This window comes from Dermacentor andersoni, chromosome 2 (genome assembly GCF_023375885.2).
Source record: "Dermacentor andersoni chromosome 2, qqDerAnde1_hic_scaffold, whole genome shotgun sequence".
NCBI lineage: Eukaryota > Metazoa > Arthropoda > Arachnida > Ixodida > Ixodidae > Dermacentor > Dermacentor andersoni.
The window spans coordinates 89998548-90019144 of record NC_092815.1 but is presented as its reverse complement, the minus strand read 5'-3'; the positions used below and the strand labels follow the sequence as shown (position 1 = coordinate 90019144).

Below are 20597 nucleotides of genomic sequence, written 5' to 3'. Positions count from 1 at the left end.
GTGCGTTTGGATTATCGCTTAATATAAAAGCTTGCAGTACGCTACCTATACTGTGTGTCGACACCGCTAGCTACCCACAGTAAACGGCCTATGCCGTAAGTGTAGTGTCACATCAGCTTGGTTACATCACAGCTGCCACAATGAAGGCGTGCACATCCATAGAGGCAGAGGAGGCTGCCATAGCGCTGGCCATCTCAACCACCACTGCCGAGGTTATCCTTAGCAACTCCAAAACTGCAATCCGCAACTACTCGAAAGGCCGAGTTCATGAACCGGCACGGAAGATTCTCAATCATCAGATCCCCCTCAGACCAATTAAGCTCATCTGGGTGCCCGTGCACGCAGGCCATCCAGGCAATGAGATGGCCCATTCTATCGCTTGACTAGCCGTCAACCGAGCCATGCCGTCCGATGACCTGGATAACGCGATTGGTAGAATATCATGAGATCACTCTCCACTACTGCGAAATGCGGTGGAGATATCCTCCCCCACATAAATCCTTAACGAAATTCCAACAAACTACTTGGCGTCAGCTTCAGGCACAAACCTTCCTTTCTCCAACTTTTCTCGCCCTGGTTCATCCAGGCCTATATCGACAGGAATGTACGCTCTGCGGCGTGCCTAGAGCGAACTTTCATCACATAATGTTCTTATGTCCTGAGCTCCAGCCACCCTCTAAGTGGCAACTCGCCTACGTTGAGAGATGGGAGACCGCGGTGTCTAGCTCCAACCCAGCCGACCAAATATGGCTGGTGGGCTGGGCTCTGAGGGTCGCCGAGGGCCACAAACTCCCGGACACCCTACGCGCTCCTGAGCCCCCTCACAAGCAATGTTGTAAAAAGGCTCAAGTAATCGTTGTTTATCACCACCACCACCTACCTATGGCACTACGTACCACACACTGCGAAACAGATAGGCAAAGATACTTATTGTGATAGGATTGGTGGTGATAGTTGTGAATGCCACGTGCGACGGCCTGAGTGAAAATTTGCAGTTACCGAATTGAGTAATTGAGTGTGCGCTGGCATTTTCACATGAGAGGGGCAGGCGAGTATTGTGGTGAAGCTGCCGCGGGAGGCAGCCATATACTGTTCTCTATCACACGTGCGTCTCGCATTTTCTTGTTTACATGGGATCTAGCAGCCGGAAAACTTATCACATGATTGCAGTTTGGCAATGTACTGAACGTTTGTGCTGAAAAATTGTATGTTCCGGGAATATATAAACCGGTAAAAAGTGAGCGTAACTCTGTTGGGTCATTTTTTGTGTTCTTGATTGCAAGCATTAGCACGGGGAAAACCTACATAACGGAAACGTGTGAACAAGGTTCTACCGTACTACCAGACTGTACTGTGTTCAATGCACAATACATTTTGGCACCAGAAGGGACAGATGAGGAGTGAAGGAAACCGACATATAAAGAGGCAATGGCTTTGTTTCAGGTTCTACTTGGCCAAGCACAGTGGCCGGCAGCTGACTCTGCAGCCACAGCTAGGCTGGGCGGATCTGAATGCAGTGTTCTACGGGCCACGCAAAGAGGAGAATGAAGCATCGTCATCTTCGCTGGGGAGCCTGGCTGCTGGTGCGCCGCGCAAGCATGTCATCCAGGTGTCTACGTATCAGATGTGTGTTCTGATGCTCTTCAACAGCCGTGACCGTCTACTCTACGAAGAGATTGCCTCTGAGACAGACATCCCTGAAAAGGATCTGGTGCGTGCACTTCAGTCGTTGGCCATGGGAAAGCCCACGCAGCGCATCCTCATCAAAAGCCCGAAGACAAAGGAAATTGGTGAGAATCCTTTAAATGTAGCCAGAACTCTCTCCTCTTTGGTTTGCTCTCTCTTGCTAGCAATTTCCATGTCGCCATTTCAGTTCTTGAAAAATACAAGGACAGTGATTAGTATGCATGTACTCATGGCTGTGTTTTAGTTGGCCATTTGTTTCTGCTGGAAACTGATTGCGTGCTTGAGCCACTCGTCACTATGTGCTGATTTTGTGCATTATCTTGCTGGGTAAACCTGTAAACTTAATCAACCAGGCAATTGCAAGTATTGGGTGAAGTTCTCGATTGAGTACTGCCTCTTCGTGAGCCTATCAGCATACAGAGAGAGAAGGCCATATGAGAGACTTCAGAGGAAGTGTTCATGTACCTCTAAAAGCTAAGTTTGCCAAAGCTCGCATTTGCTGTGAATGTTTATGGCAAGCAGGTTTGTTTTCTGGCGCCTGCATTTTATTCTGTAGTGCAGTTAATGGGGGGACCATGCTCTTCAAAAATTATTTGTGGGTACATTTGGAAGAAACTTGCTGAATTGATGTAGGTATTTAAATGTGCTATTAATATATATGTTCAGTTTTCTTGCATAGTGAATAACATTTTAGAAATTAAGAAAAATCTGTTTTTTCACAACTTGCTTGGAGGTGAGCTATTTACTGAACTATATATGGTGCAATAAAGATTGACATACAAAAATGATGTGGAACAAACAAAGAGTGTAAAACCGCAAGGATAGTGTTCTAAGCTAATCTTATATCAAGTGAGAGCATAGCAAGCTTTTAAAGTAAGAACCCGTAGTGTCACCAAGGACAAGTTATTCCTTTTTGAAAATTTTTGTGATAATATTTGTTTATATTACAGTACCTATTGGATTCTCTTATTGTCTACCTCTCGAAGAAAAAAATAATTATTGTGATAGGACAATAGAATCAGACATATTGCTCCAGAACTGTGACACCATCAAATATGTTTTGTAAAACTGATAACAAACATATCACAACATGTTCATAGTCATTCTGGCAAGGCCAAATCAATCGAGGATGATACAGGGGTCCAATCAAGCAAAAATAAATGCCATACACCAACCTGGAGCAAAGGAACGCAAAAAGATATAGGGACCAATTTCTGGCTCCAAAAAGCAGGGTCTCCCCTCAAACCTCGATAAGACAAAGTCGCTGAAATCGGGAGTTTGCTTTGTTATATGGAAATTTAGTTTTATTGAAATTCGACTTCTTATGCAAATAAGCACAGTCGTCAATGGATTTTTGTTACACGGGAGGGGCCGCAAAATTTTCAGAACTATAGGGCAATTGACAATAACAAATTTGAATGAACGAAAAATTCATTTTGTTAAATTTGTGAGCCAACGATGAAAGATACGGTTTCATGCCATATTGACGATATCTTCACAACGGCGGTATGAAGCAGAGCCAGTCACGCTTTCATGTCCACTCCGCCCCCGTTGATAGTGTCAGCACACATGATGCCACGTCATCTCGACACACCCACTCACATGCGGCAGATTACCTCTAAAACAAGGCACATGAGCTGCGTATGTGTTCAGCTGTGCTGACAGCCATGCTCAGCCGCGCTAGGAAAGAAGCCTGTCAACCTGCCCCCCCACCTCCTCCTGTGGGCTTGATCGAGTTGCCACAAACTCGCTTACCCCCCCCCCCCCCTACTTGATGACATGGCAAACCTGTGCTCATCAAGCCACCGTAGTTTTCAGCTCATCCTCGCAAGCTTTCACTTGCACCCAACGTATAAAGCTATACGTGCAATAAGTGCCACAGGATCCTTTCACGCTTGGACTTCATACAAAACGTGAAGCTGCTCTGCTTTGGGGTTGCTGGCATAGCGTTTGATTTGAAAGGTTGGTTCGGATTTTTGGAATTCATATTATCACAAGTGTACTTTCTGTGTTCTCCCTGAATGTATGCTCTCTTGAATGGTGACATTGCCATTTATGGTGCAAAACCTTTATTGAAGAAAGTGTGCGAGTTGCATAGGAGTTGAGCAGGCCTGCGAATGATCAGCGTTTGTTGTGTGGATTGAGGGAAGAGGCCTTACTTTATCTGAAAGATCTTGTCCTCCTCGGCCCTGAAAGATGTCCCAGCCTGTGCTAGTGCCTTTGTCTTGTGAAAAATGACAGCTTAGGGCTTCTCTCTCACGATAGTTTTTTTTTTTTTTTCTTATTTCAGAGCCAAGTCACACGTTTACTGTCAATGACTCCTTCACTTCCAAATTGTACAGAGTCAAGATTCAAGCAGGTACTGAGCTATACCCTCTTCCTGTGATTTTCTTTTTCCCTCTTGCTCGAGAATTACATTACCTTGATAAACAAATGTCAGTTGAGATGAGACAGTCGCTAGGCAGCGGGCTGATGGTGTTTTAAATATTAAGTTTATGGCAGGTTGACAGAGGCACACTATGAAGTTTCTGCTGGGCTCCAAGGAATAATGGTTGCAGCAACAGAAATTGTTGAACAGAAAGTTGGCTCTGATAGTGCAGTTTGTGTTTTACCAGTAATTTGCAATTGTAAGAGATGCTTTATCTTATTTACCGTGTTAATTTTAATTACATATGTGCTTTTCTCTTTTTCTTTATTATTTTTTTTTTGCAAGGTCTTACATTAAATTAATTCACATTAAGAGGGAAAGGTGTCATTTTTCTTACTTGCTTCGGCTAGATAGATTGGTACTCTTCGTTTGCCAAAGCAACCTTGCACTTAATTTCACTTGTTATTACGTGAAAGTACAGTGCACAGAATACATAAATACAAGAAAGGAGGTCTCAAATTCCAAAGACATAGTGCAGCTGTTGTACATCAGAGAGGTATCACTACATTAGTTGATTTTAGGGTGTTTGATTTTTCCGGCCTACTCGATTATTCAGACATCTTGTGGCATGGCCGTTTTCTGCACAGAACAAGCTCGTAACAACAACTGACGTTTTGGGACACCACACAGTGTCTCGCGTAATATTTCAGTCATGATTCGTGCATTGCATTGCAAAAATGGTGGCCATGAACAGTGCCGGTGCCATTTGGATTACCTTTGCTTTTGTTTCGAGACAGTTTCTCAGCTATTTGTGTGCTGCAGCCGCTGAACTCGGTGCCAAACCATAATCTTATTTGCTGACACCAATGAAGCATGAATTGGTTAGGCCTAACTGCCTGAACAGTGTTTTCAATCAAAATTTTCTGCTCGCCAGCGTGACAGTGGGTAGTTGCTGACATGGGAAGATTTCCGCTGTTTGTATGAGCGACTCACTATTGATCAGGCCTCACATGCACGAGCTGCTAGACTGGCAGCTGTAGATGTGATGTTCAGGTCGCCAGCAGTTTCCCATGTTTGTCTGTGTGCCTACAGACAGAAAAGGTCAAGCTGGGCATAGGCAGACTGTTGTGAAGCTAGTTTCTGCAACACAGCCTTAACTGCTGGCACTACATAGTCAGCGGTATGTGCAACAGCTGCGCTTCGCTGCATCATACAGCATGCAGCGCTCCTTGGACTGTGTAATGGGCAGCTGTAAAATACTCCTTCAGACTCGGCCATCAAGAAAATTACAAGTATTTGTTATTGCACTGGCCAAAATCTGTATATGAACCTTCTGTGCTACTGTTACTGTAATATAGTAAGAAAATAGTTTTCTGATTTTGCAATCTCACAATAGTATTCATGTAAGGAGACATCTTGAATGCAATGCAATATTCTCTTTCATTCTGCCTTTGTTTTGGGGCTTTGACAAGTACATTAAAGGCACATTAATTTATATACCATAGGTCTGGGGAAAATGCCTAAATCACTTTAGGTTCATCCATTCATTGCTTGTTGTCCTTTCTTTAGTTGCAGCAAAGGGGGAGAGCGAGCCTGAGAGGAACGAAACAAGAAGCAAGGTGGACGAAGACCGAAAGCATGAATATCCTTTACCTAAAATTATCATTTTGGCTAATGGAGGTAATTGGAGATCACAGGGAGAGGCCTTCATCCTGCAGTGGACATAAAATAAGCTGATGATGATGATAATTTTGGCAAGTCTGCTGCACTCTGAATTTGTTGTCTGCATTTTTTTTTTATTAACAATGAACTCATAAATATCTATAAGTAGCATTAAGGTACTGATTGTGTTAACTTTAATGCTTATCCAAAGAGAACTGGAGCTTTATTTGGATCTTGCTTTATTAATTGAGCCATTTCTGCTAATTGCGTCATCTGTTCAAATGGTCTTACTTTTGTGAGAAATTACAATATTAAATCTTATTAAAGGTCAGGGGTATACTGCTGTCAGCTTAAGACTTCACAAATGCAGAACCACACCGTGTGAATTTCACAGGTTTGAGCTTTGGTGTGCCAGAAATGAGTACTAGTTCACTAAATACAGGTTGGCAAATGTCGTTTTGTAAGAAACACATTCACTTCATCTGTGTCGTGGTTTAGACTGCTTTGTAGTTTTTTGATAACTTTTGATTGTGCCAGTTCTTCTTAACTGTGACTGCACGATTGAGGCTGCCATTGTAAGGATAATGAAGGCACGGAAGAAGCTGTCACACAATGTCCTCGTCACTGAGGTAAGCTGCCCTATTTGAGTCTTCTTTCGTATTCTTATTTTCTGTTTCTGTACTCTGTCTCTCAGTGTATTTGCAGTGCAATGAAAGATATGGAGTGTGTTAATGTGCCATATAACTCGCAACAGAACGTAATGCAGTTGACTTTCGTTAGTTCAACCCTGATTGGCCCGATGAAGTTAATAAAATTATCCCGTGGGTTAAATTAAGCAAGATGTAGAAAAGACGCCAAAACACACTGCTGATTCATCTGGCAGTATTTGCCCACTTTTAACATGCCCCCAAGCCAAACACGTGCCCTCTTTCTATGTATCCCCAAGTAGAAAACTAACATAGAAATTGCATTAAAGCTCCTAAACCAAGTAGAAATCTAACGTGCACCCATTCTTTTAGCAGAAAAAGATTTCTGGCTCTCTCGTATCGAGAGTAGGTGTAAGCAGGAAATGGCAATTGACAAAGCAGATTGGTTGGAGATAATAGCCACCATATTAAAATGGATGTAGTGCATGTTTGCAACAGCACAACCACCACACCAAGTTACAACTTGAGTGATATGGTGAACAAACATTAGGAAGAACTCTGAAGCAATATTTTTTAATAACTTGTTTGGGCAGTAACTAGCATATGTATTGGGGTCCTGTAAAAAGGGTTGGCGGCCATAGACCGTATTTTCTTAAGTTTTGACTGGGTGCTCAGATGATGTCGTTTTGTTCTCACAATTTGCCCAGATATTCTTGTTTGAGTGCCTGGATAACAGCTCTGGCTTCTGACTCAAGGTCATTTGAAGGTCGCCGACATCTGGAACTTATAGCATTTCGTGCTTAAAATGGGCAAAGGTCTACGAGGTGTTGCATTATGGTGGCTGGTTTCCCAAAGCCAGTTACGCCGCATTACATCTGTGTTATGCATTAAAGCATAGAAATGCTGTGGATGCGATTTTGGTTTTGTATCCAGTTGCATCGTGCAGGCAATTTTCAGCCCAGTTGTCCTGGAGAAAAAAAAGATTGTGCATGTTAGAATTGTATAAATAACGTAATCAGACATTGTGAGCTATAGAGGTATTGCTTGAAAATTTTCTTAGAACAAGCGGCAAATAGGTGTATTCAACGGGAGATGACGTGTGTTGAATGCATTCACCGTCCCTTCAACTCTTTCGTTATCATGCCTATTCAAATCTATCACCGGTGCTCGATGTTTCCGATTTCCACATGTTGGAGCCGTTTCTTATCCACTTAAGGCCATCTAGTAGTTAGTACAGGCACTGAACTTTCAGAAATGATTTAAATTTTCACGCTCCAGCAATGTTGTGATTTTTGACCGAACTTTTCGCAAACTAATTTGCGTATGTTGTAGGAAAAAGAGGCGTGGCTGCTACCTTCTGCCACGCTCGAGAAAAAAGCATGCCACTCATGATTACGCTGCACTAGCTTCAAGATTTTGTAATCAAGTCACTTCCAGCAAGTAAAAAATTAAATTACATGGCCGGCTTTGCCATCCGACAGTGCTGAGCGGCGATGGTTAACCGAAAATGTCGCCAGCTGTTCACTAGAGAGCTTTGGTGTGGAGTCCAGTCGTTTTATTCCTCCAAAGTGTATTCCTGAAGGTCTGCCGCATGTCCAACATGTGGACCTGGCATCTTCAACTAGATTCCAAGAGTTTGGGTTTCACTTCTCTTGTAAAATCCAGGCAAGGGGCACTGCCGATGTCACTGCGCAGTTATCGAAAGTCACTCTCATGGTGTCGTCCGGCACGTCTGCATAGTGTGAAAAGCTTCGTACTGGAAACTATGCTGCACCTGCACTTCAATTTAGTGATGAGGACTCGAGTTATGATTCCGAAGATGACAGCAAAGCAGATTCAAGCTCTGACGGCGACGATGTTTTGAGTCAGCATAAGGACATCTGCAGCTGTTCACCGGCGAGTTTCCTTTACGGCCTTGAGTGGTCTCCTTGTGTGCGCTTGTCTGCCAATCTTTTTGCACGACTTGAGAGCTCTACTGATTATCTTCAGGGTGCATACTTTGATTGGTTATGGTATCTGCCACTGGCAGCAAAGAAACTTCTGTTCACGCCAAGAAGGCTGCCCGTATCACATCTTGACCCAGCACCAAAGATCAGTGCAAGACACTTTACAATGGCGGGGGATTTCTTTGTACTCATCTTCTTTGCAGGGGTGATAAAGACAATATGCGAAAATGCAAACAGATATGCTTGGATGCTTAATCTTGTAGTTGCCCAGCTATGCTGAGAGCGAGCGGTTCTGGAAGAGGTGCATGACTCTAGACGGACTGGTGAAGTACGTTCCTTGGACTTCTCATCGGACCACTCTCAGAAGATGCTGAAAAGGCGGAACTACAAAATGTGTTATAAGGACCGCAAAGTTGAACAAAAACCAGATGTGTTGTGGGAAAAGTGTTGTGTGCACCTATTTATTTATTTATTTATTTATTTATTTATTTATTTATTTATTTATTTATTTATTTATTTCTAGGTACCTTACAGGCCCTGTTGCGACACCTGTTTCTCGAACCTCGACTGGCGTTACTATTGGGCAGGGTGGCGTTGTCGGCAGGCTGCAGGCATCCAGTAGACCATGGCAACTAGGCAGGGACGAGACGATTTCTAGTGCGAAACTTGCACTGTTTATTCAGTGGTTGGCAAAGGATATAGAAGAGAATGAATCAATTGAAAAAGTACATTGCGTGGCCCCTTAAATAGGCCCACTAAAATAGTAGGCGGGATCTTGCTCACGTCAACGTCACGTGACATGCACAGAGTCCCCATCGTTGCTTTGCGGCTGCTCCTTCTCTCCTGGGCAATATTGCACGTCCCCGTCGTTGCTTTGCGGATGCTCCTTTTCTCCTGGGCAATGTTGCATGTGCTTGCCTCCTCTGGCGGGAACCCGCGGAGTCTGGTCGGGGATGGGCGGCTCATCCTTTCTCCAGAGACGGACAGTTAGCGGGGAGTTCTCCCCTTGGTTGCACAGTTTGCAAAAAGAATCCTCCCTTAGAGTCGCATAGATTGTGAAAAGGGCTCTCTCTCTCTCTCTCTCACACACGCGCACACACACACACACACACACACACACACAAAGTGTATATTCTTTGATATTAATGTTTTTGTAGATATCAAGTATTTTTATCGTTGTTATTAACTGGCAGCAAAAATGGCGTTTTCTAGACTTTTTATGTTTTACCTAATGAATTTCTTTGGCAATTATGTTTTTGGAAAGAGCATTTCATTATGCACAATATGCTATGCTGCAGTGTGTGCTGGAATATTATTTGTAGTGGTAAATATTTGTTTCCGAGACCTATGAAAAACTACCATTTTCTCGCAGTAATGAAAGAGTTAAAGGGGCCCTGCACCACCCCTCGGTCTTGGTGAAATAACATAGTCCGCAGGTAGCATACGCTGTTGTGAATATCTCGGCCAAGTTCGGCTGTCCTACACGGTCCGTGGAGCTCGCAAGCGGAGCGCGAATCACCTTTTTCTCAAACGCTCTCGTTTCAAAAACCCCATGATCCTCACTCTCTTCTGTGTGCTTTATTTCGTCATAAAGCACACTCCAATATGCGCCTGCTACTGGTCGCTGTGCTCAGCTACACTGCGGCCGCCGCGAGGTGCCGCCACGAGTCCAGTGGCTAAGTGCACTGCAGCTCTCTGAGGACAGCCGCGTTTGGCTTACGTTTAGCGCAGCATAAGCACCTAATCGGACATTTGAACTGTGCACCACGGTGACGTCTCCGCCGTAGCCTTCGCAGTGCAAGGGGAAGGGGAGGAAGGGGAGCACAGCTGAGGCCGTGTTTGATTGCCGGTAACTCCACTTCTGCTGAACGCATTGAAGCGCTTTTTGCGGCAAAGTGGTTCTGAAATAGCCTATCTTCACTTCAAATGTCTTTCTCCACTTCGATAAAAAGTGGTTCAGGGCCCCTTTAAGCTCCGCTGAGACAATGCTGCTGATAAAGCGGTTGCTATTTGGGTCACCATATGGATCATGCACATGCATGCTGACTGAAGTTCAAGTTATCCGGTGAGGGCCAACTTTAGGTATGGAAAAACGAGAACTCTGGGCTGGTACCCATGCTCGCCCAGAGTTTCTTATTGTCTCTTACAAATGGGGCCAATCGTCAAGCATTTTTAATGCCTGCAGTAACATTTTTGCCTGCATTTGTAACAGTTGTTTAATTCAGGCTCCAAAACGTACATTCGAGACTGCGCTCTGCTTAGCAACCAGCTGCAGAGCGCTTGCACATTGCACACCCACGTGTAAGTTTTTCTGATCACTTTTCCTGTTCACGATTCAATTCATGCTGGTAATGCATATATATGCATTTTTTCACCAATTCTCACCTCCTACACAATCCTGTGTTGTGCCTACCATTTGGCTTGGTACGGCATCACAGGAATTGTTGTGCAGCAGTCTGCAGGTGCGCAACAAGAAAACGAGAGACGCACTGCATAGCTCGTACTCCTTCCCAACGAACATTCTAAAAACATTAGTGTTACATCAGAAATGTCACTGAATGAATGACACTGTGTATCTGCTAATTGCAGCAGAACCTCGTTGATACGATCCTGTTACATGCAATTTCCCGCAGCCAACATTTGCTATTGAGAACACCAAAAATGATGCAATACAGTATTATGCTTGCTTTTTACTGGTTCATACATTCCTTGAAAACAGGATATTTCAGTGCCAGCGTTATGGTACATTGCCAAACTGTGGTTGTATGATATGTTTCCTGGCTGCTGGATCCCCCTTGTAAACCATGTAAAATTTGAAAAGGTGGGAGGCACACGACAAGAACCGTAGCCACCTGCCGCAACAGCTTCCCCACAATACTCACCTGGCCTGGGTGTCTACTAACTGGGAAAACCGGGAATTCTCGGGTATTTTGAATAGTCTAGATATACTCTGGGAAAACTGCGAATTTGTGCATCTGTTGGGGAAAATTAGCTGTAATTTTATTGAAAGGGAACGAAAGTCATGCTAATGCTGGCTCGATTAACAGAGTAATTGTAAGGAATCGTCTTTGACATGCTGTCATCGGCCGGAGGAGTTGCCAGTGTACAGTCAACAGTGGATTTTCCAGTCACCTGATTTTCTGGATGCCTGATAATTCAGATGGCTTCGTGGCACCATCATGTACCCCATAGAGTCAATGTATAAAATGTCAATGTCTGAAATATCGACAAAATCTGAGATGTCGGATGCAAGAACCCTTCGCTGGCTGATTTTCCGCACTTTTTGCCATGATCGCAGGTCCGAAATGGCATTAATCAAAGCCACCACCGCCGCCATTTTTATTATCTCGCCGCCTCAAACCGGTGCTGTCGCACGTAAATGTGCTGGCATCCGTAGCCACCACCAGGGCAAAGCTAAGCGTCGCTGCTTCGATGTTCGCTATTAAGCTTCTTGCCATTCGGTGCCATTGTTTTCATTGAAAGAATCCGCTGCTGTCAGCAATGGCATTTACTCTGCCTTTGTAATCCTTGCAATTGGCTTCGAAGCTCGTAATGCATGGCGCATTGCATAATACCGGTTTCTGAAAGTCAGCAGGCAGAGAGCATGTTAGGGCGGTTGAGATTGACTTTCCAACTTCTGAGAGAGAATCTCACTTGTGGCAAAATTTGAGCCGCATTCCAATGAGCTTGCTATGAGTCAATAGAAATAGTTCATGTTCGAAAATATTTGCTTCTGTATGCATCTTTTTTTTTATTCGTATCTGAAAAATGTTCGACTCAATTTGCAATGGGCTTTACCATTTTTTCAAAGATATTTTATTCGCTGTGCATTTTACTAACCCTTCGTGTTTGTATAAAATAGACGCTACTTCTTTATATTCAAACTGGATTAAGCCACTTTTTTTATTTTTTAACATGCTTACTAGAGAATGGCAGCATCAGGCGACATGTCAGCCCGTCTTGACATTAAACAAAACTCTGTATCACTCAGGGAATTTTGCAAAGGCACTCGGAGAAAACCTGGAAATGTCAACTTGGTAGACACCCTGCCGGTGCACACTTGGTTTTTTATTCTGGTAACAGCATATCTCCTCCCGGCTCATCATGTGCCGCATTCACAGCCATCGCCACCAAACCTATTGTGATAAGCATAGTGACCTGGCTGTTTCACAATGCCTGGGTTGTCCTGCTGTGGAAAGCATACTGCATGCTTTTAAAAGGCAATAATAGAAATGTGCCGCCATTCCGTGCTGCAGGCGGCACAAAGTGATCTTCATGTTTCGCTGTGGCGGCATCGCAGGCATTGGATTGCAGTGTTGCCAACCAGCTCAATTTTGTTTTGGTTTCCCACCGCTGTCTTAAAACACTCTGCAATAGGAAAACAACAATGTACACCTCGGGTTGCTTGGGCCCTACCAGCTTGACCTGGGTCAATGTCTCCTTCCATAACGATTCGTGCCGAGCTCGCAGCTCAAAACTCCCTGCCAGAATGCTCCGCTCGAAGAAGCTTCCAACACAGGCCACATTTGCGTAGCGCAAACATAAGTGTGTCGTATTTGCAAAAACGACAGTGCGCTGCTCAGGTCCTACCAGCTTAGCGTGCATAGGCATCTCGTGCTGTAATGTTTCGTGCTACGCTTTGCAATACATAAATGTCAACTACAGTTGAGTCTGTCAAGTTTTTTAGTGACTGAAATGTACATTTTCCCGGTTAGTGCATTATTTATTGTGTTCTTTTGAAAACGTATGAACGAGGCTCTACTGTGTTTGTACATGTCCAACGTGGCAGACACACTTTTTCAGATGGTAAGGCGCACTGCTTGCTCGCTGTGTTGTCTGCTCCATATTGGTCACATCACAGACTGACACGGTCTGTACGTTGGCTTCTCTGATTGGCTGACACTACCTGTAGCTTTCACTGCACTGCAAGTAGATTGTGAGACGGTGTATCGAAATGAGGATGACAGTGTGCTGGTTTTGTCGTAGAATTGATGCTGCAAGTGGCAGGGTGTATGGCACTGGTTCACAATGGGTATTCCTTCCGTTGTTAAAAGCATGGCTAACATGTCAAAGCAGAGTCGTGCTGGTGCTACATCATCCACACGTCTGAGCCGGGTCATTGCAAAGTGTCTTGTCTCGATGCACAGTTTTCCAGCCTTTATGTTGTCTTGTGAGACTATACAATCTGTTCTTGTGTTAGGGAGACCATTGAACGCATCTCTATGTGGTAATGTCTTGGTTACCGCTTTTTTCCCCCCAGGTGACTAGCCAGCTGCGGTCCAGGTTTTATCCCAGTCCTGTAGTCATCAAGAAGAGAATTGAAGGCCTTATTGAGAGGGAATACCTAGCCAGGACTGCTGAAGACAGGTATGGGTGTTTTGCTTGTCCTGCCTGTTGCACATGCATTCTGTGGTGGGAAAAATGTATGATTTAAATGCTTTGTACCTGCTGACAAGAGAAAATAAGCGCAAGGGTTTGCATGGTTGCCTTCTGTATTTGGGATCTTTTGCCATTCATGAATATATAGCTTGTAAGTCAGCTGCTGTGACGCACTTGATGCCAAACAAGCGGCTTTGAACAAAAGTGAAAAGATGCAAGTAGGAAAGTCACAGTTAGCTCCCATTGCCTTGAGGGTGGTACAGTAGGCTTCAATTTCTTAGTTCAGTTTTATTTACTCTCATATCCACAGTGCCATTTAGGCATTACAGTGGGGAAGGTTACACAGCAATGTGAACAACCTATGGCATTTTTATAATAAGCTGCAGTACAGTATGAAACACAATCACTATCACTAAGAAACAGAAGTAGTACATAAAGATGTCGGTGCACACTACCAACATGAAATAAACTAAGCTCCTAGGGCTTTGGTAGATGAAAATGACTCTATAGAACTAAATAATAGAGGTATAGAAAGAAAAACTGCAGTGGTAGACAGAGGAGGACTGTAAATAGCGGCTGCAAAAGCTTCATTATCAAGTAAGCGAACCACTGCAGCAGGCAGTCTGTTTTTGGTTAATTTGATCCCGACTGAAGGTCCCAGCTGGCTCTCATACGGGCCAGAAGTTTCGTTATTTCATTCATGAAATTGGCCCTCGCTGGATAATTTGAACTTGGCTGTTCAATACGCATGCTTCCGACACTAATGGCGACTCCAGTGGCTGCACTTCATCTGTGATGACGCTACGGGATAGCAAATGCATTGCAAACACGCAATGTTCCTTTTAAAACCCAAAATTTTGGTAGATCTTGAAGCGTTAATGGCACCTTACAATGAATGATTACTGTATTTGACCGATTGTAATCCACGCCCTTTTGAAGAAAAGGAATTAGTCTGAAAAAGGCCTCCATATTACAATCAGATACGAAACCAAAACTGTGTTTGCGGTGTTAGCTGCAGCCTTCAATTACAATTGGACCACAAGATCGGTGACATGTTGTTCATAGGCAAAAAGCAGCTCGACCCCGCAGATGGACAATAAGTCTAAATAAATTTTGATCCTATGAAGGCGAACTTTGCGGGATTCATCTTATTTACGATTGCCAGAATCTTGAGTCATGGTACGTTTTTCTTGTTATAAGATAGGGTGCACATTAGATTTGAGCGCATATTGTTTTCCAATATGAACCGACAAAAATCAAGTGTGCATTAGAATTGGGTAAATGCTGTATTATCAAAATAAAGAAAATGATGTAGCAGTTTGTTAGGTTGTTCTTTTTGGCCTTGTCTTTTAATTTGACCTGCCAGATAATTTAGTGACAGGGGTGTTCAGTAAGTGTCCACCTAGTGGACATGTCCATTTCATCTGCTGCTGAAGTTCTGATTGGCTAGGCTGGGGCACCGATCCGAAGGAGACAGGTGCCCCCAGCTAATCCACACTTCAGCAGCGGACCAAATGGATATGTCCACTAGGTGGACCTTCACACACTACCCCCCCACTTCTTTTGGCTGCTTCATGGTCAAATTTACAGAAATCAACTGTAAGGAAAAGGCTTGCTTATCTTCTTACCTTTTGGCTCACTAATGGGTATTTTCACCTCGGAATTTTTTAATACATAGGCCATTCATGGATGCTTGCATGCTTAAGGCAGAAAGGTGCAAACTGCTGTCTTTATCATGGTGGTTTTCATGAACTAAGTTTATGTAACTCTTTCGTGTAGCAGTACTCAATGTTTACTTGCCAGCAGTATTTGCTTACTGATATGTCTTCTTCAGCTTAGTTTTTATTTCCATTTTTTAGAGAAATGGTTGACGCTTTTATTTGTTTTTCTGTGGTTTATCTTTAAATCATTGCATAGACATGATTACTGCTACCAAACTATGCTTTTGGCTGATTGTGTACTATGTGCATGATCTTGCTTGCTGCTTCCATGAACGCGCATATTATTTAGGCTGGCTATAGATCTAATTGGATTTTGTGTGTTTTCTGCCTTATGAAAAGAGAGCAGTTTGTAGTTGAATAGAGTCCATATGCACTCAAGCAGTCATTAAGGTTCTCCTCCTGTCTGTGTGGCCACTGGAATGGGATCTGTGAAGGAGAATATTTGGCTCTAAGTTGAGCCCGGCAGATATGCTACAATGTTTTGTGAATTGCGAAAGTGTCTCACATGTATGCCTTGCTTAAAGATTTCAGGCACATATAAGTGATGACCGTTGAATTTCACTTGCAGGAAGGTGTACACCTACGTGGCGTAAAATCTGGAGTGCTGGAGTTTGTGGAAAGATGGCACCGGTGCCTGTGGCTGTAGATGTGCGGTTATTTATTGGAGTAGAGCAAATGGGCCGAGTCGCGGCAAAACTGCTGGCACAAGTGCAGCTGGAAGGAAGACTGGTTCTGGCAGCCCTCACTCTCTCGTCTTTGGTCACTGCTGCCGAGGAAAGAAAAAAAAAAAAAAAGTCCTCCTTTCTTTCTTTGCATTTCATTCCATGATAAGAGGAGGAGGATGCCTTCAACAGTTTTTCGCTTTTCAATATCTTAGTTTTATAGAGGGGTTCACATGGTTTTTTTTCCCTAGCTTTCTCTGGGCGCACACGGGAGGCTAGTTTCTTTTTCTTTTTCCTTGAATGGGAAGGTGTACTGACAACAAAATTTGCCTGCTTCGAGTGATGTCCACATCCATTTCTGCTCACTCCGACGACGGCCACATCTGTAGAGGCACTCTTAAAGTAAAGTTAAATGTGGGGCACTAATTTGTACAGCCTGTGCATAATTAGACACATAATTTTGTCTGTTTGCGTGCGTGTCTGCGTGCATGGATAATTGCGTCCCTTTCTATTTGTGCTGTGTTCCATTAGCATGTAAGGTGCCTCCCTTTATATTAGCTAATACAAGCTATTTATTCTGTTTTTGTGCAGCAGTTAGGCGATGCTGTTTCCATGAGAAGGATGCAAGGTTTTTTGTTTTCTCCTTTGTTTTTCTTTTTAATTGTAAGAACTGTGTCCACTTTCAAGCAGTGCGTAGCATGTTGTGCTTTTTACGGTGAGATGATGATCATGATGTGTCACTACTGTGAGATGAAAGCTGTGACCTCGATGTGAAGTTCTATGATGCAAATGTCCCTGCCACATTGCCTAGAAAGTTATAGGTACAGTTGCTAGTTGAGGGAATAAATGGGTTTGGGTGAAAGGCCTAGGCACCAAAGAAGCATTGCCATACGAGTTTGCATTGCCAGCGCCATGAAAGTGTGTGCGTGTGATTGACTGAGGGTCAATGCCTTCTTATTTGGACAGTCTGTCACAACAGTGTACATTTCCTTTTTTTTTTTTTCCTTTCTGCTGTACACTACTGTATGTACAGGAGAAACCTAGTTTGCATCACTGGGTTTCTCTAATGATTTTGCAGGCACGTTTTTCGGATTGCGTGCTGCCACAAGAGTGTATCGCCCCAAGAGCCTTTCATTGGCCTTCCAGTGGGGGAAATAGGGTGCAGTTTTTTTAATGCCTTCATTTATTGTTGTACATAGCATTATTTGATGTACATAAATTGCCTCAGTAAAGGATTTTTCTTCCTTCTGTGCATGTGTGATTTGATGTCCTAGCAACATGATTGATTGAGTGATAATTCATTTCATACATAGCAGGCAATGCTAGAAAGACTGGAAAGTTTTTCTCACATTCACATTAAAAAAAATCATGAGCCATTCCACTCTGCTAGTGAAGCCGTTTAGCACATGGCACAGAAGTGACACAGAATTTTGAACAAAGGTATAAACGCATTGTCTTGATCGGTGGTCATCGTGACCAAAGGTACGCGCACACATTTATTTATATACGCTTGCGTAGACGGCTATATATATGTGTGTGTGTGTGTGTGTGTGTAGAGTTAAGCCTCGATATAACAAAGTAGGTAAAATCGGCAATTTGCTGATTGTTACATCGAAATTTGTTGTATTGAAATTCGACCGAATAAGTACAGTTGCCGATCAATTTTTCTTGCAAGGAAAGGTGCTGCAGAATTTTCCAAATTATCGGGCAGTCGAAAAAAGCATATTTGAATGGGGAAACAATTTGGTGAATTTGGTAGTGAGCGATGAATGATACGGTTTCATGCCAGGTTGACAATATCTTCACATCAGCGGTACAAATTAAGCAAATCCTGCCTCGCTTTCACATGCTCTCCACCCCCGCAGCTGATAGCGTTGCCCGCATTGGGCCGACGCTATTGGGAAAGGCGCTGGCAGTGGGGAGCGAGTGCTGCTTCTTCCTCTCGCTCCAACAGGTCACCGAAACTCGAGAATATACAAGCAACCTCCAATACTAAACGCGCAAGAAGACGGCTAACATGATGCCACACCGTCTGAGCACGCCCACTCTACACAGGTGGCAGATTACCTCCAACGTAGGGTGCGCGGCTGTGTATGCGCTCAGCTGCACTTACAGCCATGCACAGCCACGGCCGCGAAGACGCGTGCCAACTTACCCCAGTCTCTCGCACATGCTTGATTGCATTACCGCGAGCTCCTTCCCCTCCCCCTCTTTCCCTTTGCTTGCATGGGAAGGCGGCACTCGTGACGGTAAAACCACAATCATTTTGTCTCGGCCTCGCACACTTTCACTCTCACCTAAAGCACAAAGTGCACGGGCCGTGATAGAATCTCATCGGACTTTTGACTTTATACAGAGTATGATGCGGCTCCACTGAGGCGGTCGCTCTTGTCGGGCTGTGCTTGATTTGAGAGGTGCGTTTGCAAGAAGACGCTCGTAGTTCAGTCATCTGACCATCGGTGTCCGTGGAAGTTTCCATTTATTGTCTCTGCATTCCTTTGCGGCGGAAGCGAAATTTCGTTATATTGAAATCACAAACACACTTCGTTATATTGAGGTTATAAATACATGGAGAAGAGGTTATGAAAAGTTAGTGTTATATCGAGAATTTCGTAATATTGAACTTCATTATAGTGAGGTAATAAATTATATACGGAGGTTATTCAAAAACTAAGGGCTCTTTCATCCTAAAAATATATTTATTCGTTGGTGAAAGTTTTTATTGATAGGTTTAGTCCAAACCTACTTTTCTACATAATCACTGCTAACATTTAAGCACTTTTTGTACCGCTGCACCAGTTTCTTTTGTCCCTCTGCATAGAAGTTCGCCGCTTTGAATTGAACCAGTTGACAACGGTGGTCTTGAGTTTCTCCTCTTGAAACAGTGGCTTGGGTGACAAGAGTGAAATTAAACAAGAGGAAATAGTCACTTGGTGCAAGGTTGCGACTGTAGGACGGGTGATAAGAAAGTTCCCAACCAAAATCTTCCATCTTCCTCTTGGTTCGGGCAGTGGTTGCGAGGTTGCACGTTGTCATGGAGGACAATTCCAGACAATTTCCCATGCCATCAATTTTTGATCACTCGTCTCAGCTTAGCGAGTGTTTCGCAGTATACATTGCCTGTAACTGTGGTCCCACGTACCATGAAATCAACCAAAAGAACACCCTTTTCGTCCCAGAAAATGGTAGCCATAGTTTTCCGACTCAAATAAGGAGATTGCATCAATTTTTTTGGTTTTGGTGAAGAGTAGCGCCACTGCATTGAGTGTTGCTTTGTTTCTGAAGTGGCATAGGATATCCAAGTCTGGTTGCCTGTAACAATGTGTGAAACCAACTCGTCTCCGTCTTGTCTGTAGCGGTTCAAAAACGCTCGTCCACTTGACATTCTTTGCTGTTTGAGTTTGTCGGTAAGCATTTTTTGTTTGGGGCACTAAAGGCAAATGTTAAGTCAAGCTGAAGTGATAGATTAGTGCTTTGGAATCTAAGGCATCAATATTATTGCGAACAGGGCCTTAATAATTGAGAAACTTCGGTAAATGCAGGACATAATTGAATACTCCCCCGGGACACTTAAGCACTGGCCCAATGATTAAAGCACTCCTCATTTAAATTCTGACACTAGTACTCAATCACTTGTTGCAAAAAACATCCTTGTATTATAAGATGAAATAAAGTACTACTTATGCAGTTCTATTTCATTTTTAGAAAAAGAACATTGAAATTGCCCTTGCAACGACTCGTCGCGGTTGAAAGCTTTGGTTTCGCGCTTTCGTGTTTCAGCAGTTTTGTTATCGCATAGGGCTGTGCTGGTTTTTCTGCCTCGCGAAACTCACACAAACTGCAAGTATAGTAGACAATTCAACTTCCATGTTATGTCTGATCACGTGTCGGATGCCCGAGCGATCTACGCCACTTGACCAAAAAGCAGCTGCAGCGGCGAATCCACCTCTGTCTTGACTCAGTGCTGCAGTCTTCCGGGCTCCGTTTTACTCACTGACGGCAGCAAAGGGTGGTGATGACATATGCAATGTCACCACTCCCCCGCTTGGGTAGCGGGAGATTTGAATTTCTTAAAAGGTATTCGGACCCTTCAGATGCAATTTTCTCGCAAAACAAAGTCCTTTCTTGGCATGAAACAAGCGTTGCGAGGTTTCTGGAATAGTATTTAAACAGTCCACATAGACTTATTATTTGCCTTTAGTGTCCCTTTAAGGAGGTATGAGCCATTGCTGGTGGTGATAGCTTTTGTTGACGCAAAACAAAAATTCATGAAAGCCTAGCCATAAACAGCTTCGCTTTAAAAAATCACATGAAAAAAAAAAGGTGTGCATCATGTAATTCAGTGTAGCATTTGATGGCTTGGTGACAGTTATTACATAGGAGGTGTCGCATATCGGAATGTATTTGCCACTGACTAAGCAAGCTGAAATGTTACTGCTAGCACATTGCTTGTGCGCATGGCAAAGACATGGTATATTGCATACTGGAACCATAAATGTGAAGTAACTTTAAATTTGTATTCATTC

At 43.6% G+C, this 20597-nt stretch overlaps 1 protein-coding gene across 1 annotated transcript in view; it reads left to right on the top strand.

The window, feature by feature from the left end:
* Positions 1–17319, top strand: part of Cul3 (cullin 3) — a 61196-nt gene extending 43877 nt beyond the window's left edge. Inside the window, exons 11-16 of the mRNA XM_050188494.3 lie at positions 1444–1790; positions 3977–4045; positions 5624–5696; positions 6276–6345; positions 13570–13676; positions 15978–17319. Coding sequence (XP_050044451.1) covers positions 1444–1790; positions 3977–4045; positions 5624–5696; positions 6276–6345; positions 13570–13676; positions 15978–16002 — 691 coding nt within the window. The 3' untranslated portion in view covers positions 16003–17319. The remainder of the gene's footprint in view (positions 1–1443; positions 1791–3976; positions 4046–5623; positions 5697–6275; positions 6346–13569; positions 13677–15977) is intronic.
* The last annotated feature ends 3278 nt before the right edge of the window (positions 17320–20597 follow it).